We start from the raw sequence: 27,613 nt of genomic DNA on the forward strand, positions 1-27,613 counted from the left end.
GTCCTATATCTATATTAAGGGCATTGTGCCATTATCCTCACACTATAGTCATTCATAATAAATATACATTTTACCATGGCGGGTTGCAGTTTATGTAGCAGGGGAAATAAGTGGCAAATAGGTATTTTTCACAGGCTTTATTGCAATTAGGGCAACATACATCCACTACTGAATATAAGCATTGTGTTTCAAGCCACTGTGTAATTGGGACCTTTCTATCATAGCCTCCAAAATAGTAGCAAGATAAGCACCTGGTATCATCACATAAATCTGACATCCCAGCAACTGTTTTAGTTGTTGACAATGGATAAATATTGTATTTCAGATAATTTAATTTGATTAGTCAAGTTTTGACAAGTCAATGTATATAAGACTTGAAATTTTCCAAAAATGAACAATTTATTTGGTATTTCAGGGTACACAAACTAGTTATTCCTGGTGGCGGCTCAAAATGTCTCAATTTGTTTTTTTGTTGTTGTTTTTTTCACAAATCTATACAATGTTATTTTTAGAAATGTATCACCGGTTTAAATTGTGATAAATAGCCAATGCAATGTTCATGTCTGTTTTTTTTAAACCTAAAAAGTGATGATTTTGAAGGTACTAGTCTTCCAATCAGCGCCAGCAATATGTTTAATTGGTGTTCTGATTATAAAGACTTTGGACTTTTTGGAAACAAAAAATATTTCCCAATATTGGTTGTTTGTGTTTTTGACGCAGTCTCAATTTTAACTGATTTAATGTAGAAGGACTTTGTATACACACTGACTTCAAACGTGTATCTAAATATTATTTTCAGAGTATGTCGCAGGCTTTTACAGTAGTTCACAGCACACGTCTTCAAGGTGGTCGCCAGCGATGACTACTCCCTGCCGTCTTTGCTCTGTAAAAAACAAAGAACAGTCATCCAGACGCTACCACAGGGTTCCACTTCAATAAATTAAGGGTCTAAAATTGAAATTATGTCTCATTTTTTAAAGTAAATATGTACATATAACGAATGTCACGCAACACAAACATAATAAACCAATTACAATCCTTAAATGATTGTGATCTATCATCACATAATATTAAATTTTTGAAAAGTTCCTTCTCTTACACAGATCATTTTTATGTGAATTGAACTGTTAAAAAAAAATCCTTTTGGGGTGGTACTATTGTGATTTTTTTTTTTTTTACCGTGACAAAATACAACTTTGTGCTAGCAAAGCTTTTGTTCTTATATAAATATCTGATTCAATTACAATTCAATTAATTTTCTCCCAACAAAATGCGTCTTTGTTCTTGTAAAGGTTACTTGCGGGATTGTTGTGATTGTTGTTTTAAATGACAACTTATTCCCGTAGGATTATAGCTTTCCATCCCTACAAAATACATCTTTGTTTTGGAAAAGATGAGTTTTGGAAAAGTCTCTGTTCTTGGAAAATTGATGTCTCATTTCTTTAACAAAATGTGACCTGAGTCTCATAACATTGCAAGTTTTTAATTGGTGTTTAATTGGATTAGGATTTTGAAGGGGTTCTTTTTCCAAGATCCAAAGAGTTTGAGACCCTTGTGGTAATAATAATAATAATTATACATTTTATTTATAAGCGCCTTTCAAGACACCCAAGGTAATGCCTGCAACACCACAATTTTTGTACCTTGGTCATATCCCGACTCTTGACTTTCATCTTGTTGAGCTGAGATTCTGCGATGTCAGCTCTCGCCTCGGCCTCCTCCAACTCATGCTGCACCTTTCTCAGTTTGGTCATGTAGGCGTTGGCTTGCTCCTCCTGTGCACCATCAAGACAGCAAGTCACCAACCAGACCAAGAACCTAATTGGCATCGCGAGAGGCCACGCACTCACCGCCTCTTCAGCCTGCCTCTTGTACACTTTGACCTTCAGCTGGAGTTTGCCCACCAGCTCCTGCAGCCTCATGGCCGTCTTCTTTTCCTCCTCTGACTGTGAGGAGGAACGACACGTTGGATCAGTTCCTTGAAGAGAAATATGTGATGGTACGAAGAACTCCCACCTATTCGCCGGTCTCTATGGATGAATTCACCTGTAGCGCAGATCGTCATTGAAAAATTACTTATTCTCTGGTATCTGTATACGCGGCCTGGTGGGCCGGTGGGCCAGTGGTTAGTGCGTGGAACTCACAGTGCGGGTTCAATTCCAGCTCCGGCCTCCCTGTGTGGAATTTGCATGTTCGCCCCGGGCCTGCGTGGGTTTTCTCCGGGTACTCCGGTTTCCTCCCACATTCCAAAAACATGCACGGCAGGCTGATTGAACACTCTAAATTGTGCCTCAGCGTGAGTGTGAGCGTGAATGGTTGTTCGTCTCTGTGCGAGCTGCAATTGGCTGGCGACCAGATCAGGGTGTCCCTCACCTACTGCCCGAAGACAGCTGGGATAGGCTCCAGCGACCCTTGTGACGATAAGCGCATCGGAAAATGGATGGATGGATGGTATCGGTATATTTTTTTTGCGTTCTTTCTGCAACACACTAAAATGCCACAAAATGGTGCCCCAAATAAAATCATTAAATGATACGCCGCAAGGTCTAAGTTTAGCCTGTGTTGTTTGTGAAAGTTAGAGTCTTGGCTGCATGTGTACGTGTTTGCTTTGCTGAGTGCCTAACAAAATGATGGGGCTCATTTTTGCCCGACAGTTCCTATTTTTACGGACCGCGATAGTTACATACACTACCTATGCATTTTAAAAAAATATAAGATGAGTTTGAAATCATATGAACCCTATCAGGGACAGTGCTTACTGCAGTGGACAGCTGATCATGATATCAGGTAACAGATTGTCTTTATTGGTGCATGAAAGGGTTAAAGTGTTTTGAGATCATACTTTTGGGTGTATTTAAGGTTTAAACGTTGAATCCATGCATTCATCCATCCATGTTGTAATCCGGAGGCGTAGGTCACTTACAGATTTTTGCCATTTACGCGTCTCCTGCGAATAGTGAGGGGCTCACTTGATGTGATTCTTTCTACTCAACCTGATAAGTGAGTTCCTTCATCTTGCGTTCCAGCTTTCGTGCCCCTTTCACAGTCTCGGAACCGTGTCTTTGCTCCGCCTCCAACTCATTTTCCAGCTCTCGCACCTGTTAAGTGTGCAAATGGACTTTGTTCTGGAACTGATTGTCAAACATCCACAAAAGTTGCATTTTGGTAACCAAACTCATCCTGGTCTCCAAATCCAAAAAGGTTCTTCAGTTCGAAATCTTAAGAGTGGAGCTTTCCTATTTCTGCTTTTTTATGGTTGACTTGGATGACTGAGAATCTTCACAGACTCATTCTCACATTTCCTTCTATTCGCGGGCTACGGCAGCCACTTACTCACCCTGGCTTCAAGTTTCTGGAGCTGCTTCTTCCCGCCTTTCATGGCGAGACTCTCGGCCTCATCCAGACGCTGCTGCAGGTCCTTGACGGTAGTTTCCACGTTCTTTTTCATCCTCTCCAGGTGAGCGCTCGTGTCTTGCTCTTTCTTCAGCTCCTCAGCCATCATGGCGGACTTTGCAAGGAGACCATGCTTCATGTTACATCATTCCTGACTTCAGAGGGAAAATTCGAGATGAACGTACATCGGTGATGGCCTTCTTAGCTTTGTCCTCTGCATTCCGGGCTGTTTGGGCGATATCGTCCATCTCTCCTTGAATCTGAGACAGGTCAACCTCCAACTTTTTGCGAATATTGAGCAGACTGGTGTTCTGTAAAATAGATGACATTTTGGCAGAAGGTTTTGTTACTTGTCCAAAGCCAGCAGTTGTTTGGGTGTTCCAACCTGAGAGTGGAGCAGCTGAACTCTCTCGCCGGCGTCAAGCAGCTCCTGCTCAGCCAATTTGCGGCTCTTCTCCGTTTGTTCCAGGGCAGCTCGGACTTCCTCCATTTCGGCCTGCACCAGGTTGCTCCTGCGTTCCGCCATAGCTAACTGCTCCTTAATGTCCTCATTACTTCTCAGGACATCGTCCATCTGAATCTGGACATCCTGATGAAGGATGCAAAAATGTCACGTTGAGAGCGTGGATTTGATATTTGTGCACATTTTACAGATGTCGCTTACCTTGAGCTGAACTTGCACGTTCCTCAGCTGTTTCTGAGCTTCGGCTGCCTGCCTGTTGGCATGGCTCAGCTGGATCTCCATCTCGTTGAGGTCTCCCTCCATTTTCTTCTTCACTCTCAGCGCGTCATTTCGACTCCTGACTTCGGCATCCAAGTTGGTTTGAATGGTGTCGATGATCCGTTGGCTGGTTCTCTTCATCTGATCCAGCTCTTCGTCCTTCTCCGCGATCTTCTTGTCCACTTCACTCTTCACCTGGTTGAGTTCCAGCTGGACTCGCAGAATCTTGGATTCCTCATGTTCCAAGGAGGCCTACATGGAGACAAGAGTGGTCACCAAGAACTGAGGTGGACTCCACCGTGGAGGATTGTATCTTGCTGTCAATGTTCTGGTCACCTCAGCTTCCTCCAGGGATGTCTGCGCTTCCAACTTTTCCTGTTCAGCCTGTTTTCTGCATTTTTCCAGGTCATGGATGTTTTTCCCCATTTCTCCCAGCTGCTCAGTGAGATCCACTATCTCCTCTGGAACGAGAACAAAAACTAAAACTAGATAATCTTGCGGGTAGAGAGATATTCAGACATTGTCGTAAGCTGGCAATAAAAATGTAAACCTCTTCCTGTCTTTCGAGACTACTTTCTCCTCTCACACATCTTTTTCAAACAGGCAATCCTCTCTCTCCAGGATTTGGACATCATTGTACGAACATCTCGACCAACATGTTCTTTTTCTTATGGACTGGTGAAATATTGTGAAATAATGAGTAGGATCACGTTGCTTCGATTCAACATTACCCTGACCTGGATGACTGAGAATCTATACAAAGGCTTACGTTGAAGGTTCTTATTTTCCCGCTTGAAAGTCTCCAGCTGTTCCAGACATTCTTCAAAAGCATTTTTCATCTTGAAGTTGTCGGTGCCCAAAGAGCGCACTTCTTTGAGCGCTGACTCCAGTTCCGTCTGACCCTCCTCATACTTCTGCTTCCACTCAGCAAGAACCTGGAAGAAGAGCTTGCATGACTCGATGGTTGTGAATCCTTCTCATGTATCAAGGAAGGTCTGAGAAGGAAAACCTTATCAAAATTCCTCTGCTTCTTGTCCACGATGGCGGCGGCGGCGTTGGACCTCTCCATGTCCATCATCAGGTCCTCCACTTCTCCATGCAGTCGCTGCTTTGTCTTCTCCAGAGATGAACACTTGGAGTTGACGGTCTCCACTGCTTCCTCTGCTTCCTGCAGACGCAGCGCCAGCTTTTTCCTGCCAGAATAATATTTTTTTTAAAAAATCCAATGAATCCCCACTGTGTATGGTTTGTAAATTCACATGTTCAAAAAGGCTCCAAATCTCATTTATCCCAAGTGTGAAGAGGTATTTGTGGTCATTGAGTGGCTTGTCCTTTATTTGCTCCTGCTCCGACATCAATTGTTCTTTTGAGGTATAATAATACTCATGTTTTTTCGCTATTCATAGCTGGAGTCAGCTCCAACATAATATGCCCGTAATGTAACGGCCATGGAGTTCCGTGCTTCTGATGGTGCTCAGGCCAACAGGGAAGGTTTTGTTTCGCCCCCCCACCAATGTTCAAAAACCATGAGGCCCTGCTGCTTGTTGATTTCGTCTTTCTCACTTGGCTTCTTCCAGCTCCTCATTCCGCTGGATAGCATCTGTCTCGTATTTGTTTCTCCACTGGGCCACGTCACTGTTGGCCTTGGAGAGACAACGATGGAGCTCGGCCTTGGCTTCCTGCTCCTCCTCATACTGCTCTCTCAGAAGCTCACAGTCATGTTGCGCGGACTGCAACGCGTGGGCCAGGGCGTTCTTGGCCTTCACAAAAAAAAATGACGGTCAGCATATGTTACGTTGCTTCAGTGGTTATACGTCAGCTTGTCCACGCTCACCTTGACCTCCTCTTCGTTGAGTCTCTTTAGCTCATCAACCTGCTGGAGGAATCCTTGCTTACCCCGAGTGAGATGAGACAAGAGCACGGCTTTCTCCTCCAGCTGGCGGGACATTTCAACTGCACAATGGGGGAAAAAAATATTTTAAAAAACAGTTCCAGGTAGTAGTTGTGAACCTTCACTAGCCTGACGCTTTTATTGATTATGTCATTGATTCAATGCCGTTAGATAGCGTACTGCAACGAGATAAGTCCCATCACTTCTCTATGCAAAATTGCTACAGTTTTGTTTTCATGAATGAATACAGCTTTCTTTTGTGTTTTTAAAATACATTTGATGGGGGTCTAACCAAAACCGATTTGAGTCAGAAAATCGCACCATGTGTATCGAGACACGTATCCATTTTTTTTTTCATGAGAGATGCACACCGACGAATGAGTTGGGTGTTACTGATGATTTGTTGACTTGTTGAATTTAATGAATTTGGATAGTTTGGGCTTGAAAGAGATTTTACATGTTGTTACATATTGATGAAACATGAGCTACAGCTATACCAGATTCAATCATGAATCCGCTAAATTAACCTAAATCAATTTGTTCCAATTGAAATCGTACCGCTCTTGAATAACAATGTACCCCAAGTATCAAGATACATAATCGAGTTAGAATAACTTGAATTAGACACTCAGGAACACTCTGCACTTGTCACGATCTGCCCGAAGCGATAATGATCGCTCCGTGCAGAACGAAAAAATAGAGGATTGGATCCCCGGAAAACAGACAACGAAAGAATTTTCTCAAAGCAAAGAATGTCTTTAATGACAAAAACAGAAAGAGCCCGACAGGGAAAAAACGGAAACACAAAACGCTGGTCAAATAAGGACCAGGGAAGAAATAAGGAAACAACTGAAAACGCTCGCAGAAAAAACAAAGTGCGAGGAGCTACTGATTAGGCAATATCTAAGTATTCAATTTAGTGACTAACGCGAATGGCAAGAGTAAAGGCCGCAAGGCAAGAAGGCAACGAGTAATCTACAAATAGAGGAGTTAGCACGAGAGATCAATGGCACGGTGAGGAATTCTCCGGCAGTGGGAGAACTGCCGGAGTCTCATTAATATAGGAGGGTAATCAGCCCGAAATTACGGACAGGTGCGCAGATGGCGGGTGAGAAAACCCGCCACCTGCTGGCGGACACGCGACGTGACAGTACCCCCCCCTCAATGGACGCCTCCCGGCGGACTACCCGGCTTGGATGGATGTGTAGCGTGGAAGTCGCGCAAAAGGGATGGATCAAGGATCCAGGAGCGAGGCACCCACTGCCGCTCCTCAGGCCCGTAGCCCTCCCAGTCGACCAGATACTGGAACCCCTTTCCCCTGCGCCGAGAGTCCAGGATGGCACGAACCGTGTACACCGGGTCACCGTCGACGACCCGCGGAGGGGGCGGCGGCGTGGGAGGAGGAGCCAAGTCACTGGAAGACACGGGTTTGAGTAGGGAGACGTGGAAGACGGGGTGAACCTTCATGGTGGGCGGCAGCCGGAGCCTGACTGCAGACGGACTGATGACGGCCTCGACCTCGAACGGTCCAGTAAATCGGGGTCCCAGTTTCGCAGACGTGCCGGCCAGCCGAAGATCCCTAGTCGCCAGCCACACCTTCTGTCCTACCACGTATGAAGGAGCCGGGCGCCGGCGACGATCCGCGATCCGCTGGTTCCTGGCCGCCGTGCGGGACAACGCAGCCCGGGCCTCCTTCCACACGCGATGGGCCCGCTTGAGGTGGTGCTGCACAGAGGGGACCTCCACCTGCCCCTCCTGGGACGGGAACAGCGGCGGCTGGTACCCGTAGGCGGCCATGAAGGGGGACCTGGAATTCACACTTTTCTGCCTTGACGAAGAGCCGGTTCTCCAGTAGACGTTGTAGCACCAGCCTAACGTGTTGCTGGTGCTCGTGTAGTGACTGGGAAAAAATTAAAATATCGTCAAGGTAAACGAAACAAAAGATGTTTATCATGTCCCTTAGCACATCATTAATTAGATTTTGAAAAACGGCAGGGGCGTTGGTGAGCCCAAAAGGCATAACCAGGTATTCAAAATGACCCAGAGGGGTCTTAAAAGCCGTCTTCCACTCGTCACCCTCCCGGATGCGAATCAAGTGGTAAGCGCTGCGCAAGTCTAATTTGGAGAAAATGGTGGCTGACTGCAATGGGGCGAAGGCGGAGTCCAGCAAGGGTAGCGGGTATCTATTCTTAATTGTTATTTCGTTTAATCCCCGATAGTCTACGCAGGGTCGCAGGGTCTTGTCTTTCTTCCCTACGAAGAAAAAACCCGCCCCTAACGGTGAACGCGATGGTCTAATAAGACCTGCGGCGAGCGAGCTGTTGATGTACTCCGTCAATGCCTCGCGCTCGGGTTGGGACACCTGATACAGCCGCGAGGTCGGCAACGGAGCGCCCGCCTGCAGGTCTATAGCACAATCGTAGGGGCGGTGTGGGGGCAAAGAGTGGGCACGATCCTCGCTGAACACCTCCTTTAGATCCCGATAGCAATCCGGCACTCCGTCAAGGCAGATCTCCTCGGGGGGCGTGACACGTTCATGCTTCCCGACGGCCGATTGAAGACAGTGCTGGTAACAATATGGGCTCCAGCTGTCTATCGCTGGGCGCGCCCAGGAAATCACGGGATTGTGTGTCTTCAGCCAGGGTAACCCGAGAACGATCGGGGCATTGCGAGACGGCATTAGGTAAAAACGGCGATGTTCGACATGGTTGCCGGATAGTAGGAGTTTCAACGGCTCCGTCCTATGCGTAACTACCGCCAGGAGGCGCCCATCAAGATCACAAACCCGCTTCCTATCTATCAACCTCTCCACGGAACAACCCAGCTCGGATGCGAGATCGGTGTCCATTATACAGTCATCAGCCCCCGAGTCAACCAGAGCCCGAACCCGCCACGACCGGGACCCCGTTAATATCTCCCCCTCGAGTTCGAGTCTGTTGGGGTGTCCAGGCCGCGAGTCGACTCGCCTAGACTCGAAGGGGGGCGCGCGCGGTCGTGACTCACAGTACTCCTGGTGGGCAGGGGGTGACGACCCCGGATGGCTGGTTGCGGCGTGAGGAGATGGTGGAACGCCGTCAGTCGTCGCTCGGTCGCTGAAACGACGCTTTCTTTCCTCCGCACCAGCGTCCCCGCCTCCCAGCTGCACCTGTTCCTCCGTGGGTGTTCGTCGGAACTGGGACCGATCACCTCCACGCTCCCGGCTTCGCTCCCTCAGGCGATTGTCCATGAGGAGGGAGAGGTCGATTAATTCCTCCAGGTTGGTGCTGTGGTCGCGGGTCGCCAGCTCGTCCTTGAGTTGAGGGTTTAGCCCGCGGCGAAACAGGCCACACAGCGCCCGATCATCGTATCCACTCTGGGCGGCCAGGATCCGGAACTCGATGGAGTAATCCGCTACCGATCGCTCTCCCTGGCGGAGGGCGAGTAGCCGGCCCTCTGCCTCTCTGCCTCGCACGGGATGATGGAACACCCGGCGGAACGCAGCCACGAAGTCGGGGAACGAGGTACGGAGATTCGGCTTGGCGTCACTGGTCGCAATCGCCCACGATGCCGCCGGACCTGTTAACAGACTCATGACATAAGCCACCTTGGCGGCGTCATTAGCATAGGCAGAAGGCTGTAGGTCGAATATGAGAGAGCACAGGTGGAGGAAGTGTCCACACTGCCCGTGCTCGCCCCCGTAGCGAGGGGGGTGTGGAAGCGATGGCTCCCTCGTCATAACGGGATATGAGGAGGGCGCTTCGGGAATAATAGAATGAACCCCGGGGGGAGATGGTCTCCGCTCTTCCACCCGGACCAACCGAGGTTCTAAATCATCGGACCGATGAGCCAGCATGGAGACCGCGCCACGGAGTTCCCTAATGGCTTGGCCCTGCTGACTCATCTGTTGCTCTTGTCGGGAAAGAGCGGAAAAAAATTTTTCGATGTCTGCGGGATCCATGGTGGCCGGAGAATTCTGTCACGATCTGCCCGAAGCGATAATGATCGCTCCGTGCAGAACGAAAAAATAGAGGATTGGATCCCCGGAAAACAGACAACGAAAGAATTTTCTCAAAGCAAAGAATGTCTTTAATGACAAAAACAGAAAGAGCCCGACAGGGAAAAAACGGAAACACAAAACGCTGGTCAAATAAGGACCAGGGAAGAAATAAGGAAACAACTGAAAACGCTCGCAGAAAAAACAAAGTGCGAGGAGCTACTGATTAGGCAATATCTAAGTATTCAATTTAGTGACTAACGCGAATGGCAAGAGTAAAGGCCGCAAGGCAAGAAGGCAACGAGTAATCTACAAATAGAGGAGTTAGCACGAGAGATCAATGGCACGGTGAGGAATTCTCCGGCAGTGGGAGAACTGCCGGAGTCTCATTAATATAGGAGGGTAATCAGCCCGAAATTACGGACAGGTGCGCAGATGGCGGGTGAGAAAACCCGCCACCTGCTGGCGGACACGCGACGTGACAGCACTCACCACAAGAATTTATATGACGTGAGCCGAAAATCAACAAGCAAAGTCATTGCGTGAATGTCGATTATGGACTACCACTGTGTTGCTGATCCATTGATTATATAATTCATTTCGACACCCCCAACAAGCAAGCATGAGATATGAGGCAGGCATATTCAGGTCTTGCTCACCATTTTCTGTCTGCAGTCGAGTGTTTTGGCTGGACACGTCATTTAGCAGCCTCTGCTGCTCCTCCTCTTTAGCTTTGACCTCGCTGAGTTGATCTTCAAGCGAGCGGCACATTTTCTCCAGATTAATCTACATAGAGAAAGACCATTTCTTGTTTGAAACATTGCAGGAATCTTGTTGCTTGTGATTAGACTTCACACTGCCTGACCTTGGCTTTTGCCACACTCTCCAGATTACTGGACAGGTCATCCATCTCTAGTTTCAGCTCACTCTTCTCTTTCTCCAGTTTCTGTCGGACTCTCTGGATGTTGTCCAGCTGCTCCCCCAACTCGGCTACGCTGTCTGCGTGCTTCTTGCGCAGGGCGGCAGACGTGGCCTCGTGCTGCATTGACCGCTCCTCCAGTTCTCTACGCAGTTTAAGGAACTCAACCTCTTGTTTCTTGTTAGCCTCCACATGAGTGGTGATGGACGCTCCTGCCTCCTCCAGTCTCTCAGTGATGTCCTCCAGCTCCCGGGACATGTCCGACCTCTGCCTCTCCACTTTGGCTCGAGCAGCACGCTCAGCCTCCATTTCCTCCTCCAGCTCTTCACATCGGGCCTGCAAATAAGAGGTTGAGTAAATAGAAGCTTGTAAACTGAAGTCCAATAAGGTTCATTTCTTTTGATCGAGGCAGAATTTATCACCTGGATCTCTTTGATTTTTTTCTGCAGCTGTGACCCAAGAGCTTGTTCATTCTCCGCCTTTGTCTGAAGCTGCGACACCTCAAAGTCTTTCCTGTAGGAGAAATTTCAGATGAATACACGGACATGACGGTAATGGGGCCAATTAAATTGAGATTAAATCCCACAAGTTATTTTTTAGAGATGCTCATAGTAAGTTTGAGTACATGCTAAAATTATCTTTTGGGTCGAATTTTGAAATAACTAAAAATGCACTAGAATAGTGGTGCCCAACACGCGGGCCGCGGACCGGCACCAGTCCGTGGGTCATTTGGTAATGGGCCGCGCAGAAAGAATAGATAACTTACATTACTTCCGTTTTATCTATTTCGGAATCTGATCTATGTTTTATTTTGAAAAATTTACCGGATTCTCTGTTACATCCATCTTCAGTGTGACAGAAGTCAAGTCGTGCTTCACATGATAGGTTACCGCTAAAATGTAACCAAGGAGTGAGGAAAATGAGTAAAAAAAACAAACGTCTTTGGAAAGTTGCTATGGGAAGGGGAAAAGGCCCAGAAGAGGAGCGTCCGACTTTCAAGAAAAAGGTTACATTTTATAGACAGTATCAGGAGTCCTACTTAAAATACGGATTTATTCTGTCACGATCTGCCCGAAGCGATAATGATCGCTCCGTGCAGAACGAAAAAATAAAGGATTGGATCCCCGGAAAACAGACAACGAAAGAATTTTCTCAAAGCAAAGAGTGTCTTTAATGACAAAAAACAGAAAGAGCCCGACAGGGAAAAAACGGAAACACAAAACGCTGGTCAAATAAGGACCAGGGAAGAAATAAGGAAACAACTGAAAACGCTCGCTGAAAAACAAAGTGCGAGGAGCTACTGATTAGGCAATATATAAGTATTCAATTTAGTGACTAACGCGAATGGCAAGAGTCAAGGCCGCAAGGCAAGAAGGCAACGAGTAATCTACAAATAGAGGAGTTAGCACGAGAGATCAATGGCACGGTGAGGAAACCCGCCACCTGCTGGCGGACACGCGACGTGACAGTACCCCCCCCTCAATGGACGCCTCCCGGCGGACTACCCGGCTTGGATGGATGTGTAGCGTGGAAGTCGCGCAAAAGGGATGGATCAAGGATCCAGGAGCGAGGCACCCACTGCCGCTCCTCAGGCCCGTAGCCCTCCCAGTCGACCAGATACTGGAACCCCTTTCCCCTGCGCCGAGAGTCCAGGATGGCACGAACCGTGTACACCGGGTCACCGTCGACGACCCGCGGAGGGGGCGGCGGCGTGGGAGGAGGAGCCAAGTCACTGGAAGACACGGGTTTGAGTAGGGAGACGTGGAAGACGGGGTGAACCTTCATGGTGGGCGGCAGCCGGAGCCTGACTGCAGACGGACTGATGACGGCCTCGACCTCGAACGGTCCAGTAAATCGGGGTCCCAGTTTCGCAGACGTGCCGGCCAGCCGAAGATCCCTAGTCGCCAGCCACACCTTCTGTCCTACCACGTATGAAGGAGCCGGGCGCCGGCGACGATCCGCGATCCGCTGGTTCCTGGCCGCCGTGCGGGACAACGCAGCCCGGGCCTCCTTCCACACGCGATGGGCCCGCTTGAGGTGGTGCTGCACAGAGGGGACCTCCACCTGCCCCTCCTGGGACGGGAACAGCGGCGGCTGGTACCCGTAGGCGGCCATGAAGGGGGACCTACCAGTGGCAGAAGAGACGAGGGTGTTGTGCGCGTACTCCACCCAGGGTAAGTGGTCGACCCAGGATGAGGGACGGTGAAGGCACACACAGCGGAGGGCCGCCCCCAGATCCTGGTTGGCACGCTCGGCTTGTCCATTGGACTGGGGGTGGTACCCCGAGGTCAGACTGGCCGTGGCCCCGAGGGACCGGCAGAACTGCTTCCAGACGCGGGATACGAACTGGGGCCCCCGGTCCGAGACAATGTCCAGTGGAATGCCGTGGAGACGGAAGACGTGTTCGACAAGGAGGTCGGCGGTCTCCAGCGCCGACGGCAACCTGGACAAAGGAACAAAATGAGCCGCCTTGGAGAAGCGGTCCACGATCGTGAGTACGACAGTTCGACCCCGGGAAGGCGGGAGACCCGTGACGAAGTCCAGGGCGATGTGGGACCACGGGCGAGGAGGAATGGGCAACGGCTGGAGCAGTCCCGCCGGCGGCTGATGGGACGACTTGCCGCAGGCGCAGGAGGTGCAGGCCTTGACGAACTCCGTCACGTCGTTGCGGAGCTCCGGCCACCAGAAACGCTGGGCGACGAGTTGCACAGTCCGGTTCACCCCGGGATGACACGCCACCTTGGACCCATGTCCCCACTGCAGGACTTCAGATCGTAAGGGAGGAGGTACGAATAGCCTCCCTGCTGGGCACTCCGTCGGCACCTGAACCCCCTCCAGGGCTGCCTGGATCCGCTGCTCAACCTCCCACTGGACGGCCCCCACGACGCACCGGGCCGGGAGGATGGTCTCCGGGGATCGATCCCTCCCCGCAGGCTCGTGGAGACGGGAGAGGGCGTCGGGCTTGGTGTTCTTAGACCCGGGAGAGTAGGTGAGGATGAAGTCGAACCTGGTAAGGAAGAGGGCCCACCGGGCCTGACGGGCGTTCAGTCTTTTGGCGGAGCGGAGGTAGGCGAGGTTCTTATGATCCGTGTAGACCGTAAAGGGTTCCTTTGCCCCCTCGAGCCAGTGCCGCCACTCCTGCAAGGCGGTCACAACTGCCAACAGTTCACGGTTGCCCACGTCGTAATTGGACTCAGCGGCACTGAGTCGACGGGAGAAGAAGGCGCAGGGGTGCAACTTCTGGTCGACCGGAGAGCGCTGGGACAGCACAGCCCCCACCCCCGAATCCGAGGCGTCCACCTCCACGATAAAGGGGAGATCAGGATCAGGGTGCTGTAGTACGGGGGGACTGGTGAACGCCGCCTTCAGGTTTGCGAACGCCGCATCCGCGGTCGAATCCCACTTAAATGGGGTTTTGATGGACGTAAGGCGGGTTAAGGGGAGCGCCTTCTGACTATAACCGCGGATAAAGCGTCGGTAGAAGTTGGCGAACCCCAGAAAGCGCTGCAGTTCCTTGCGATTGGACGGAACCGGCCAGTTAGTGACTGCACGCGTCTTAATGGGGTCCGCCCTTAACCTGCCCTGTTCAATAATGAACCCTAGGAAGGAGATGACGGGGACATGGAATTCACACTTTTCTGCCTTGACGAAGAGCCGGTTCTCCAGTAGACGTTGTAGCACCAGCCTAACGTGTTGCTGGTGCTCGTGTAGTGACTGGGAAAAAATTAAAATATCGTCAAGGTAAACGAAACAAAAGATGTTTATCATGTCCCTTAGCACATCATTAATTAGATTTTGAAAAACGGCAGGGGCGTTGGTGAGCCCAAAAGGCATAACCAGGTATTCAAAATGACCCAGAGGGGTCTTAAAAGCCGTCTTCCACTCGTCACCCTCCCGGATGCGAATCAAGTGGTAAGCGCTGCGCAAGTCTAATTTGGAGAAAATGGTGGCTGACTGCAATGGGGCGAAGGCGGAGTCCAGCAAGGGTAGCGGGTATCTATTCTTAATTGTTATCTCGTTTAATCCCCGATAGTCTACGCAGGGTCGCAGGGTCTTGTCTTTCTTCCCTACGAAGAAAAAACCCGCCCCTAACGGTGAACGCGATGGTCTAATAAGACCTGCGGCGAGCGAGCTGTTGATGTACTCCGTCAATGCCTCGCGCTCGGGTTGGGACACCTGATACAGCCGCGAGGTCGGCAACGGAGCGCCCGCCTGCAGGTCTATAGCACAATCGTAGGGGCGGTGTGGGGGCAAAGAGTGGGCACGATCCTCGCTGAACACCTCCTTTAGATCCCGATAGCAATCCGGCACTCCGTCAAGGCAGATCTCCTCGGGGGGCGTGACACGTTCATGCTTCCCGACGGCCGATTGAAGACAGTGCTGGTAACAATATGGGCTCCAGCTGTCTATCGCTGGGCGCGCCCAGGAAATCACGGGATTGTGTGTCTTCAGCCAGGGTAACCCGAGAACGATCGGGGCATTGCGAGACGGCATTAGGTAAAAACGGCGATGTTCGACATGGTTGCCGGATAGTAGGAGTTTCAACGGCTCCGTCCTATGCGTAACTACCGCCAGGAGGCGCCCATCAAGATCACAAACCCGCTTCCTATCTATCAACCTCTCCACGGAACAACCCAGCTCGGATGCGAGATCGGTGTCCATTATACAGTCATCAGCCCCCGAGTCAACCAGAGCCCGAACCCGCCACGACCGGGACCCCGTTAATATCTCCCCCTCGAGTTCGAGTCTGTTGGGGTGTCCAGGCCGCGAGTCGACTCGCCTAGACTCGAAGGGGGGCGCGCGCGGTCGTGACTCACAGTACTCCTGGTGGGCAGGGGGTGACGACCCCGGATGGCTGGTTGCGGCGTGAGGAGATGGTGGAACGCCGTCAGTCGTCGCTCGGTCGCTGAAACGACGCTTTCTTTCCTCCGCACCAGCGTCCCTGCCTCCCAGCTGCACCTGTTCCTCCGTGGGTGTTCGTCGGAACTGGGACCGATCACCTCCACGCTCCCGGCTTCGCTCCCTCAGGCGATTGTCCATGAGGAGGGAGAGGTCGATTAATTCCTCCAGGTTGGTGCTGTGGTCGCGGGTCGCCAGCTCGTCCTTGAGTTGAGGGTTTAGCCCGCGGCGAAACAGGCCACACAGCGCCCGATCATCGTATCCACTCTGGGCGGCCAGGATCCGGAACTCGATGGAGTAATCCGCTACCGATCGCTCTCCCTGGCGGAGGGCGAGTAGCCGGCCCTCTGCCTCTCTGCCTCGCACGGGATGATGGAACACCCGGCGGAACGCAGCCACGAAGTCGGGGAACGAGGTACGGAGATTCGGCTTGGCGTCACTGGTCGCAATCGCCCACGATGCCGCCGGACCTGTTAACAGACTCATGACATAAGCCACCTTGGCGGCGTCATTAGCATAGGCAGAAGGCTGTAGGTCGAATATGAGAGAGCACAGGTGGAGGAAGTGTCCACACTGCCCGTGCTCGCCCCCGTAGCGAGGGGGGTGTGGAAGCGATGGCTCCCTCGTCATAACGGGATATGAGGAGGGCGCTTCGGGAATAATAGAATGAACCCCGGGGGGAGATGGTCTCCGCTCTTCCACCCGGACCAACCGAGGTTCTAAATCATCGGACCGATGAGCCAGCATGGAGACCGCGCCACGGAGTTCCCTAATGGCTTGGCCCTGCTGACTCATCTGTTGCTCTTGTCGGGAAAGAGCGGAAAAATTTTTTTCGATGTCTGCGGGATCCATGGTGGCCGGAGAATTCTGTCACGATCTGCCCGAAGCGATAATGATCGCTCCGTGCAGAACGAAAAAATAAAGGATTGGATCCCCGGAAAACAGACAACGAAAGAATTTTCTCAAAGCAAAGAGTGTCTTTAATGACAAAAAACAGAAAGAGCCCGACAGGGAAAAAACGGAAACACAAAACGCTGGTCAAATAAGGACCAGGGAAGAAATAAGGAAACAACTGAAAACGCTCGCTGAAAAACAAAGTGCGAGGAGCTACTGATTAGGCAATATATAAGTATTCAATTTAGTGACTAACGCGAATGGCAAGAGTCAAGGCCGCAAGGCAAGAAGGCAACGAGTAATCTACAAATAGAGGAGTTAGCACGAGAGATCAATGGCACGGTGAGGAAACCCGCCACCTGCTGGCGGACACGCGACGTGACATATTCCAATGGGAGATTCCCACGCACCAAGCTAATAATATGCGGCGATGGTGAGTCGTATTTTTCATGCGCTTTACATTTGCAATGTATCTTATTTTGAAGGCACGTTTCAACATTACCATAGCGACCAGAGAGCCTTGCGGCCAGATAGGACGTTCCTCGTGTCATGATTCATGTTTATTATTATGTTTAAAAAATCCGCTCCCGGAAAATATTATCTGACATTAAACCGGTCCATGGGCCAAAAACGGTTGGTGACCGCCGCACTGCAACATTTACAATTGATTGCAACATTTAATTGAAGGGTGTGTAAACACACTTTCTCAGCTTCTCATCCAGCTGCTGTTTTTCATTTTCCAGATCCATGATCGATTCCTGGGAGAGTTTGAGGTCACCCTCCAACCTCCTCTTGGCTCTTTCCTGGTCCACCCGGATCTTCTTCTCCTGTTCCAGCGCGCCTTCCAACTACAACATTAAGAGTTTTTCAATCGCAACGTATGTCAGTTGTGATCATCTTTGCAAACGAGTGGCAACTCACCTCATCAACCTGCTGCTCTAACTTTGCTTTGGTCTTGCTGAGGATGTTGACCTTCTCCTCCTCGGCCTGCAGGTCATCCAGTGTTTGCTGATGGGCTTCTTGCAGGGCTTTATTCTCCTTGGCCAGTTTTGTAATGGTGTCATCCTGACTCATGATCTCCTCTGTCATGTTTTTCACCTTTAACGGATAGTAAGATGTGATGTTAGATGTTAAGATTGGAATCACCATGCTTGCGTCCCCTCACCTTGTTTTCCACGGCGTGTTTCTCCTTCTCCAATTTGGCTAAGGTCAGTTCTAGGTCATCAATGTCCCTCTTCAGCTCGGAACTCTCCTCTTCAAGCTTTCGTTTCTTTGCCGTTAGCTCTGCGTTCAGCTCCTCCTCGTCCTCCAGTCTTTCCATCACTTCATTCAGCTTGGCCTCCAGTTGGATCTTGCTCTTGATGAGTCCCTCACAGCGTTCCTCAGCATCCAGCAGGTTGTCTGACTCCTAACAAGGTGAAACACACATTTAGGAAATATTCTTACCCACACCCACATTTTTCATGCTTGAAGAACGGAAAAGCTGTACAATCATAAATTTGTCATGTTCCTGTTTGTTTTTGGTTTCATTTTCCGGTGGGAGTGGTGGTGGGCGTTTCCCTACAACACAGCACCTGTCATGCGTTATCATCAATGGACAATATAAGGACTACGTTGACAACTTGCTGTTGGATTATTTGTCTTGCCTACAGACCACGTACCAAGTGCTTATTTTCTGGATACTCGAGTCTTGCTAATTCTTCTTTTTGTGGTTTGCCTTGTTTTATAAATAGTGTTGTTGTTTGTTTTTTTAAAAAAAAAACGTTTTTTATCGCAATTCGATTATTTCTTGTCTTTTTGTGCCGAGCTATTTTCATTATTTATTTCCTTGCCCTCTGCAAGCGCTTTTTGTTTGTAATGGTTTTTTTCCCCAGGTTTGTTGACCAGTATCCTAAATTCGTACTTTGTCGGTTGTGGGCTTTTCTTGGAATTAAGTTTTTAATTTGTCTCCGTCTAAATTTGTGGGATCCGCCTCTGTTCCTGATTATTCCAGAACATTAAAAGATTAAGTTCTAGGCATTCTTCCATAATTAACTCTCAAATATGAACAGAAATAGAACATGCATGTTTTTGGAATGTAAGAGAAAGCCGAAAAACGCAGAGAAAATCCATGCAAGCAGGGTGAGAAAATGCAAACTCCACACTTGTAGAAGCTTGTCCCCTAGATATTACTCAAGTAATTTGAACTCTAACACAGCAAGATGCCGGGTGCAGTTGCAGTTGCAGTTTGATGGCCAACCATAGGCACAACTCACCCGGGAATCCATTTGAAACTTACCGCCTGGACTTGGAGGAGAAGATCGTTACGTTCTTGTACAACAGAGACCATCTTTTCTTCGATCTCCCGCCGTCGGTTTTCTGACTTGGCCAAATCTTCTTTGAGCTTTGTGAAGTCCACTTTCATTTGGGCCATTTCCTTCTCGGCCTCTGCGCTCTTGAGCAGTGGCTTGAGTTTAAAGTACAGCTTCATCCACGGCCAGTGTTTGACATTCATGAAGGAACGGAAATTGTACTGGATGGTGTAAATGGCCTCCCTGTCAACAACAAAACATGTTGGCCCCACGGCGGGAGATTCTTTACAATGCGAGAGAATGTAATTATACTGCATGCATGATTACTTCCTGGCCATCATCTCTTGATACTCCAGTCGGATGAGAAATCCACGACACATTGCCTGTGTGGACATCACAACCTGAGCTAACCGCTCATCCCTCATTTCCTCCAGAGCTCCCAGGAGGCCAGCTTTAAAGAACACCTGAAAATGATGTCGCCATCGTTCAAATACTCTTCCAAGTCAACATAATGGAAAACAATCAGATTCATTTCCATATATATAATATTATGATCTATACATGATTAATACTGACTAATGAGTGTATTGAGTATTTTTGTGGTTGGGTGTTTGGTTCCTTCTGGATAAAATGACCAAATCAGACAAGATCATCTTCCTGGTAAAGAATAAAACATTTGCAGCTAGACAGAAGCTCGTCCATTTGTCGGACTAAATTGAACCCTAACATTTCAAAAAATCACAACCTTTGTGTGACCAAACTTGTACTGTGTGTGGTCCACGTCAATGGAGCCCAGAAGTTTCTCCGCTGCTTTCTTGTTATCTATGAATTGTCCTTCTGGAACAGCACTAGCATTTAGGATCCTGTATCTGTAAAAGCAACATGAGGTGTCTCCCAAAAAAAACAACATAAATGCTTTATGATACATTGGAATTTTCACATGAACATTTATTTACCTTTGTCTGAAGTCTCCATATAGAATCCTGCTCGGAAATCCTTTCCGACAGATGCGGATGCCTTCCAGCACACCGTTGCAGCGTAGCTGGTGGAGGACCAAGTGGTTCTCCATAATGCCTATGCAATACAGTCATTCACAAAATCATCTAAAGCAAGAAAAAAAGCTTTCCAGATGACTCAGCTGCATTCTAAATCAAAAATGAGGCATTCTACCTGGAGTTTTCGTCTCATTCGGAATGAGGCATCTCACAAAGTGAGGATGAGTGGTCCTTAGGTTCGTCATGAGTTTCCCGAGATTCTCCTGCAAGAAATAATGACCCAAGCATTCCTTCGTCTAAAGTACGGGCAAGTTAACATGCCATTTTACATTTAATCGCTGCATCATTTTCGATACACTTGCAATGTTGTTGACCTCTTCCTACCCTGAACAACGCTGACACTGTTTGGAAAGATGCTCCCTTCTTCTTGGACACTTTCTTGCCTCCACCAGATGGTGCATCTGCAAATACATTAGAGTGCATGATACTACTTTTTTTAAGCTTGTTTCTTCCATGTCTCAAGACAAAAGGAGCCCAAATAAAAACCCACCATCTGTTCCAGAATATGTAACATAAAGCATTGCTAGGATCTTGACCGACGACTTCTGGTACAGCTGCACTACGGATTCGTTCAGCGGGTCCTTGTTCTTCTCCAGCCAGCCGCTGATGTTGTAGTCCACCATGCCGGCGTAGTGCATCAGTGAAAAGTGAGCTTCTGGCTTGCCCTTGACCACTTTGGGCTTCAGGAAGCAGCTGTTCTTGCCCAGGTGTTGGTCGTAAAGTTTGTTCTTGAAGGTTATGTCGCTTGACTTTGGGAACATGCACTCCTCCTCCAAAATGGAGAAGATACCCATTGGCTAGTAGATACAAAAAACACAGCATCACATCATCACAAGTTGACATTCCAGCAACTAAAAACCATCTACCTTCTCAATGAGCTCAATGCAGGCTGCCAGGTCCATGCCAAAGTCGATGAACTCCCAGTCGATGCCTTCCTTCTTGTACTCTTCTTGCTCCAGCACAAACATGTGGTGGTTGAAAAACTGCTGCAGTTTCTCATTGGTGAAGTTGATGCAGAGCTGTTCCATGCTGTTGAACTTCGGAGAGATTCAAGAGGGAAGACATCACTCACTGATGTGCAATGAAATATTGAGCCGGTCCACAAGTATGCAGGGGTCGGTTGAATGGCCAGCATTTGGTTTTCCTTCCAAAGTGGTTTACCTCTCAGGAGTGATGCTTCACGGATTTAAACTACTACTACGTGTGGCGGCATCGGAAAATGCCCCCAGAAAAGAAAGTGTGACATAATAATGAACTATCCAGAACTGTAATCCATGAGGTTTGAAGATCAGTTGAGAGTTGTGCCTTGTTGACATAGAAAAAGGAATTTGGACTGATTTGACCTTCCAGAAACTTTTTTATTTTAAGTACCGAAGATGATAATCCCTCCTTTTATGAATTGCAGTGACCTACGTCAAAGATTTCAAATCCAGCAATGTCGAGAACGCCGATAAAGTGTTGCCTGGGCTGCTTGGTGTCCAGCTGCTGGTTGATACGCTGCACCATCCACAGGAACATCTTCTCGTAAACAGATTTAGCCAATGCGCCAATGGAGTTGTAGACCTGACAGAAGGAGAAAAATGTTGGCTCCCCTCAGCTGCTAACTGGATTTGTGGGATTGAAGAATTACATCCCTTTTTATTCACGGTAGACATAAACCTCTTACATTCAAAATGAGGTGTGACATTTCAGTGCTTTCGGCAGGGGAAACACACCATGTGTGAAATTAGGCTAGATAATCTCAGCTCCTTCACCCACTTGTTGGTGAAATGTAGCATGTGATTAAAATAAAACAGATGCATCGTTTCAACATGTGCTTATCAGACAGTTGTCATACCTGCTGCACATTTTGTCCCTTGGTGACATACTCGTTGCCCACCTTCACGCGTGGGTAACAGAGGTTCTTCAGAAGGTCGGCAGAGTTCAGACCCATTAGATATGCCGCCTTGTCAGCCTCTGCAGTTTTGATTGAAAAAATCATCAACGTCTTTCCTGTTTAAGAGATGTAATGTAAATCAGCGGTCACACAGAGATGAACCAACATTATTTTTCAAACTTATTCATGGCCCAGAAAAAAAAGCACTGAATACCTTGCTTCCATTTCCAAGATCCTAATTTCTGAACCTGGATTTTCTGTCATAACAGCGACTAAAACAATATTTTGGAGTACAATGGACAAAAGGAGCAGAGCCAAAAGGCAATGCTCTCGATTTGCCGGTCTATCCATGTTCCCACCCTCACTTCAGGTCAAGAGCTATGGGTCGTAATCGAAAGAGCGCGATCACGGATACCAGCGGCCGAAATGAGTTTCCTCCGCAGGGTGTCCGGGCTCTCCTTTAGCAATCAGGTGAGAAGCTCGGTCATCTGGGAGGGCCTCAGAGTCAAGTCGCTTTTTCTCCACGTCAAGAGGAGCCAGAAGAGGTGGCTCGGGCATCTGATTAGAATGCCTCCCTTGTGTGCCTTGGCACAAACCAGGGCACACTGGAGAAACTACTGTATATCTCCCAGCTGACCTGAAAACGCCTCGGTATCCCACAGGAAGAGCTGGAAGAAGTGGCTGGGGAGAAGGAAGTTTGGACTGTTGCCCCGGGACCCAACCCCGGGTAAAAAATGGATGGATGGATGGATGGACGGACAAAAGTAACAATATCCCAGTGTTATTCGAGCTCATTATGTAAACACGAGCAGGGTTGAAATAATATTTTGACAGGTTTATTCTGATCATCAACATTTTCGTTCAGTCTCTCTGTGTGTGCTGGTCTACAGACTGGTACTGTGCAGCCCGGTGGCTTAGAACTCCTGGAATAAAAGAAATGCCATCTCTCATTCTCAGTTTGACTTTGAGAGATTTTCTGACCTTCAGTGCCCTCTGGTTCTGCCTGTTCTTCTCGCTGTTTCTGCTTGAACTTCATGTTCCCGTAATGCATCACAGCTCCTGTCAGCTTGTAGATGGACATTTTTTCATCCAGGGTGAAACCCAGAATGTCAAAGGCCTCCTGGAGCACAAACGAGCCGAACAATGTTCCTCAGCAAATGATCGACGTAAATCACTCTGTACCGCACTCACGTCCGTGGCCATCAACTCCTCAGCGTCATCGATGCTTTTCACGCTTATCTCGCCGTGGCTGATGAAGGCAAAGTCATAAGGGTTGGTGGTGATGAGAAGCAGGTCTAAAGATGAACAGGATGACACATTTTGGGAAAATGTTGTCGAGAAGGAATTTAGCCGTGAGTTCAAGTTTACCGATGAGTTCGGGCTTCTTGTTGCAGGTCAGCTGATAGAAGATGTGATAGCTCCTCTCGGCCCCCAGCTGGAAGGACACTCTGGACTTCTCCAACAGATCTTTCAGTGAGGAAAATGAAAAGTGATACTTGTTTAAACAAATCTCACTCAGATTATTAAAACATCTCGTAACACCTACATGTTTCGATATCTGCCGATGCCAGTTTGCCCGTTGCGCCAAAGTGTATTCGGATGAATTTACCCTGAAAGATGCAACTTGGTCTCAACGTGGAATAGGCATCAACAATCATCTGGTAGTTTCTTCATCAACACCCAAAAGAAACTCACAAAGCGAGAAGAGTTGTCGTTCCTCACAGTTTTGGCGTTGCCAAAGGCTTCCAGCAGAGGGTTGGCCTGGATGATCTGGTCCTCCAGGGTTCCCTGTGGACCAGCAAATGGGTCATCGGGACGTCTGGTTATCCGCAACGCATCGAGGAACCAACCTTCATTTTGCTGTTGGTCTCCTTCTTCTTGTCCGCAGACACAGCGATTGTGGCAAAGTACTGAATGACTCGCTTGGTGTTGACCGTCTTTCCTGCGCCAGATTCGCCGCTGGAAACAACATACAGATTAGCATCCGATGTCATGCACTTTTCACAAAAGGTTGGTTTTGTGTTGAAATTTCAGAATGAACTGAAGACGCACGATGCCAATTTTTTAAATGTTTTTTTTGTGTGTGAGTTGTTCACGTGAAAAAAACAAAATGGTTCTCTGCTTACGTGATGAGGATAGACTGGTTTTCACGATCTGTGGTAGAAAACAAGTCAGATGACCAAACCACGAACACAAGACTTGAAGAATGCCTTTGTATTGCCGCCTTACCTGTCAGCATGAACTGATAGGCATTATCGGATAAGGCGAAGATGTGAGGCGGAACTTCCATCCTTTTCTTTCCTCGGTAGGCCTGGACCACTTCGGGGTTGTAGACTGGCAGCCATTTGTAAGGGTTGACGGTCACACAGAAAAGACCAGAGTACGTCTGTATAGAAAGCCATTCGACGCTTATTCCTGTTTACTTGATATCCATTTTAAAGTCCATGTACGAGTCGGACATTTAGGGCTCCACATCATAATCATTATGAGTGAGTCAAAAGTTCTCCCTCAAACCCCGCTTTGGAGACTTACGTAGATCATCCAGGTGGCGTAGCGCTCCTTCAAGTTGAAGAGCACGGCCGGCTCGTGGAGGTGCGTCATCATGACCATGTCCTCGATCTTGTCGAACTTGGGAGGATTCATGGGGAATACTTGATCCTCCTGCACGGTCAATGTCTGCGCACAAAACAGAAACACCAAATTACAACCCGAATGACCGCAGACAGTAGAAATCATAATAATAATAACGTTGTGTTTATGGCACAAATCAGGCTTCCTCCAACATAAAAAAAAACTGAACGTTAATTTCGTTGAAGACTAAAATTTGTCCATAGATGTGAATGAGAGCATGAATGTTTTTTTGGGGGTTGGGGGTTGTCTAGATGTGCCCTTTGATTGGTTGGCGACCAGTCCATGATCAACCCAGCTTCTCACCCAAACGCAGCTCACCCGCATACCTAAAAAGTGAAAAGCTACATCAAATGCTAATTTTTTCCTAAAGAAATACAGAGCTCTAAGGTTAAGCGACATTGGCCCGTACTGTATTTTTTTTTATACTTTTATCATGACTCTTCATGCTGCTGTTTTCAACCAATGGAACAAAAACGTAATAAATACATAAATAAATAAAATACATAAATATCAGTGCCCCAGTGGTAGGATAGCAATAATAGCAAATAGCAAAACAAAAGTAAATGAAGCCCCCCAGACAAAAAAGTTTTATAAACAACATTGCAGCAAAACACTACTTTTGTCTAAACACAGCTCCTCAACTCACTTCAACATAGTTCCCCGGCACCAAATTGCAACAAGATAGTAATAAAGTTATTTTGCACCATCTATCTAAACCGATGTAATTGGTGCTAAAATAAGGTAGAAGTAGAAAAGTAGAGCTCAAGAAAAAGCTTGAAAATGTCCACACACCCTGCCGTCTTCCGTCTTGACGTTCACTTTTCCATCCGCCTTGTCCTGGATGGTGGCTTTTACGTACACCTCCTTGTCCTCACTGACAAAACAGGCCGTTTTGCTGTCAAAAGGCCGGGCCTGCGCCTCCGTCCTTTCCCGTTCCGATTTTCGGAGGTACTGGGAGGCTGGCCCGAAGATTGCCATCTCACCGTCGCTGCTCATTGTCGCCCACAGAGAGTCTCCGTTCGTAGACCTGATAGAGAAGGTTTTCGCCTCACAGGGAGACGGGGACTTTTATACTTTGATGTCGTCCTTGGTGGGGTGGCTGTGGTGTCCTCTATTGTGTGCCAGCTTTAGTCTCCGGAACATGCTGCTCCTCCTGGATGAGGGTGGATCAGAGTTGTTATTTCTATTTAACAGAAAATACACCAAAAGTTTGGGATTTGGCCTCTTTGGGGTGCAATTTCCAGATGAACTTTACAGAAGGTCAAATGAATGTCTAACTTTTTGTGAATTTTAGGATGCTCCAAAAATGTCACCATGAGTATCACGAACATTTTTGAAGTAGAATGTCACATTCTTGCTTGATAGTTTTGTTGTTGGGACCGTCCATGTTAGTTCTCTCGTGGCAACCACAATGTGTCATTCATTCATCTCAAATGAGAACATCGTTTATCACTTGCCAAAGTCATAATGACAGTGAATATTTGCATGAAAATTAAAATCAAGGCCTAGTGTTGCATTTTGGAGAACAGCATGAGCACCCCCTCCACGATTATCGCTCTTACTATCTCGACATAGTTGCTTTAGTGCATCTCGTGTGCATGCATCATGTGGAGAGTGGGCGGAAGAGCAAGGAGAGGGGAAATTTAGGGCGAAAAAAATCGGACTTGACAGCCGGCGTATGGGCTGGGGCTTCAAGCTAAAGCCTTTAGATCGCCTTGTTGTAGAGGCCAAGATTTTAAAAACCCTGCGATGTGTCAGATTAACATGGCACGTTCATTTTCACTTGACAGGGGCTTCAAAGAGTTGAATTTGGAAAAGAGAATGCAGACAAAATTCACCCCTTGGGAAGTTTCATTACATTCGCAATAAAGTCACTTACTTGTGGTCTGAACAATCTAAAATAATTGGGTGGGAAAAAATGAGGTGATGTGATGTGAACACAAATGGTCTGCAGGAGAGCCCACAGGATAAAGGAGACACATCGTGAAGCTGTGATTGAAATCCAGTGAGATTTCAAAAGCATAAGACAACATTTCCACTGATTATCCCGCAGTGGGGGGGTGTCACTCCACTTGTTTCCTTGGATCAGGCTAACAGCTGACAATCTGAGAAGGATGGAAGATGTTCCCGGTGGGGATTAGTGGCAGCAGCTGGCCGGGAAACAAAGGGCAAAAATCAAAGGCAGACTGGGATTCAGCAGGCGGCCGTCCAAAGTCAGTTGTGATGGCAGACGGCCAACCGGTTCGTTATCAGCTGGCCAGGAAAAAGCGGCTTTCACCTTGACACTCATTAATCAAGAACAATCCGTCACCCATCATCCATCGCACGCAGGTCGGAAAAAGATATTTTATGTTCATTTTTATTTTGCTCGCAAATTTGAACTGCAAGTGAGATTCAATTGTTGTGTTCATGCGATGATCATGCTGTGTTATGTTGCGTCGCATTGCTTTGTGTACTTTTGCATTGTGTCGTGAAGCGTCGGTGTATCGTTGTTGGGTTGCGTCGTATCATATTGTATATCATGTTACGTCGAATTGTATCGCGTCGTGTTGTGTTGATGAGTCCGCTTTGTGTTTTGGTGCGGGCTGACGTGAGCATCAAGCAGATGGTAGGCTGGCTTCAAGCCCGAAGCTGCTGAGGTGCCTCAGGCTTTTTCGGCAGCGTGCAAGCCAACAAGAGGAGTTGTTGTCGTCCTTCTCCTCCTCCTCCTTTTTCTTGTAGCATTTGCATTAGCTATGCTGCTGCAAGTACGTGGATATCAGATTTTTGTTTTTTTGGGGGGGTCCAATCAGATGTCTGGCTCTATGTGTTGCCATGTTAATCTAATCTGCTCAGGCCTGAACAGTCAGTTGTGTTGCCCTTTGGAATATCAACTATATTAGCACTCGGGAACTTTTTGATACAATTTCAGTGAACAAAAATGAGAATTTGGGCTTGCTAAGTAAAATAATTAGATGAATGAATAAATCTTAATGATAACAAATGACAACAAAAGCTAACTGCTAAATGTAAATGAAGCAAAGCTTCTGGAATGACAAACTCCAAATTTTATGGGGAAATAGTGCAAGCT

The 27,613-nt window shown here is 48.1% G+C and overlaps 1 protein-coding gene across 1 annotated transcript; it reads right to left on the bottom strand.

Moving 5' to 3' along the window:
* Positions 1 to 122: 122 nt before the first annotated feature.
* On the bottom strand, positions 123 to 27,608 carry LOC127589336 (myosin-2-like). Its single transcript, XM_052048449.1, has 39 exons — positions 25,336 to 27,608; positions 24,445 to 24,588; positions 24,142 to 24,298; positions 24,039 to 24,066; positions 23,763 to 23,871; positions 23,608 to 23,700; positions 23,459 to 23,522; positions 23,281 to 23,379; positions 23,104 to 23,207; positions 22,894 to 23,032; positions 21,874 to 21,992; positions 21,450 to 21,599; positions 20,903 to 21,073; positions 20,527 to 20,833; positions 20,361 to 20,437; positions 20,152 to 20,239; positions 19,938 to 20,055; positions 19,727 to 19,850; positions 19,309 to 19,445; positions 18,969 to 19,224; positions 17,856 to 18,098; positions 17,612 to 17,788; positions 17,393 to 17,538; positions 11,320 to 11,410; positions 10,844 to 11,233; positions 10,638 to 10,764; positions 5,949 to 6,067; positions 5,678 to 5,874; positions 5,124 to 5,307; positions 4,884 to 5,049; positions 4,451 to 4,575; positions 4,058 to 4,366; positions 3,779 to 3,982; positions 3,579 to 3,704; positions 3,338 to 3,508; positions 2,994 to 3,098; positions 1,851 to 1,946; positions 1,644 to 1,775; positions 123 to 883 (listed from the first exon to the last, which is right to left on the bottom strand). The coding sequence occupies exons 1-39, from the start codon at positions 25,537 to 25,539 to the stop codon at positions 863 to 865; spliced, it is 5,817 nt and encodes a 1,938-aa protein (XP_051904409.1). The 5' UTR covers positions 25,540 to 27,608; the 3' UTR covers positions 123 to 862.
* Between the last annotated feature and the right edge of the window lie 5 nt (positions 27,609 to 27,613).

The sequence above is a fragment of the Hippocampus zosterae genome, chromosome 17 (genome assembly GCF_025434085.1).
Source record: "Hippocampus zosterae strain Florida chromosome 17, ASM2543408v3, whole genome shotgun sequence".
NCBI classification, from domain to species: domain Eukaryota; kingdom Metazoa; phylum Chordata; class Actinopteri; order Syngnathiformes; family Syngnathidae; genus Hippocampus; species Hippocampus zosterae.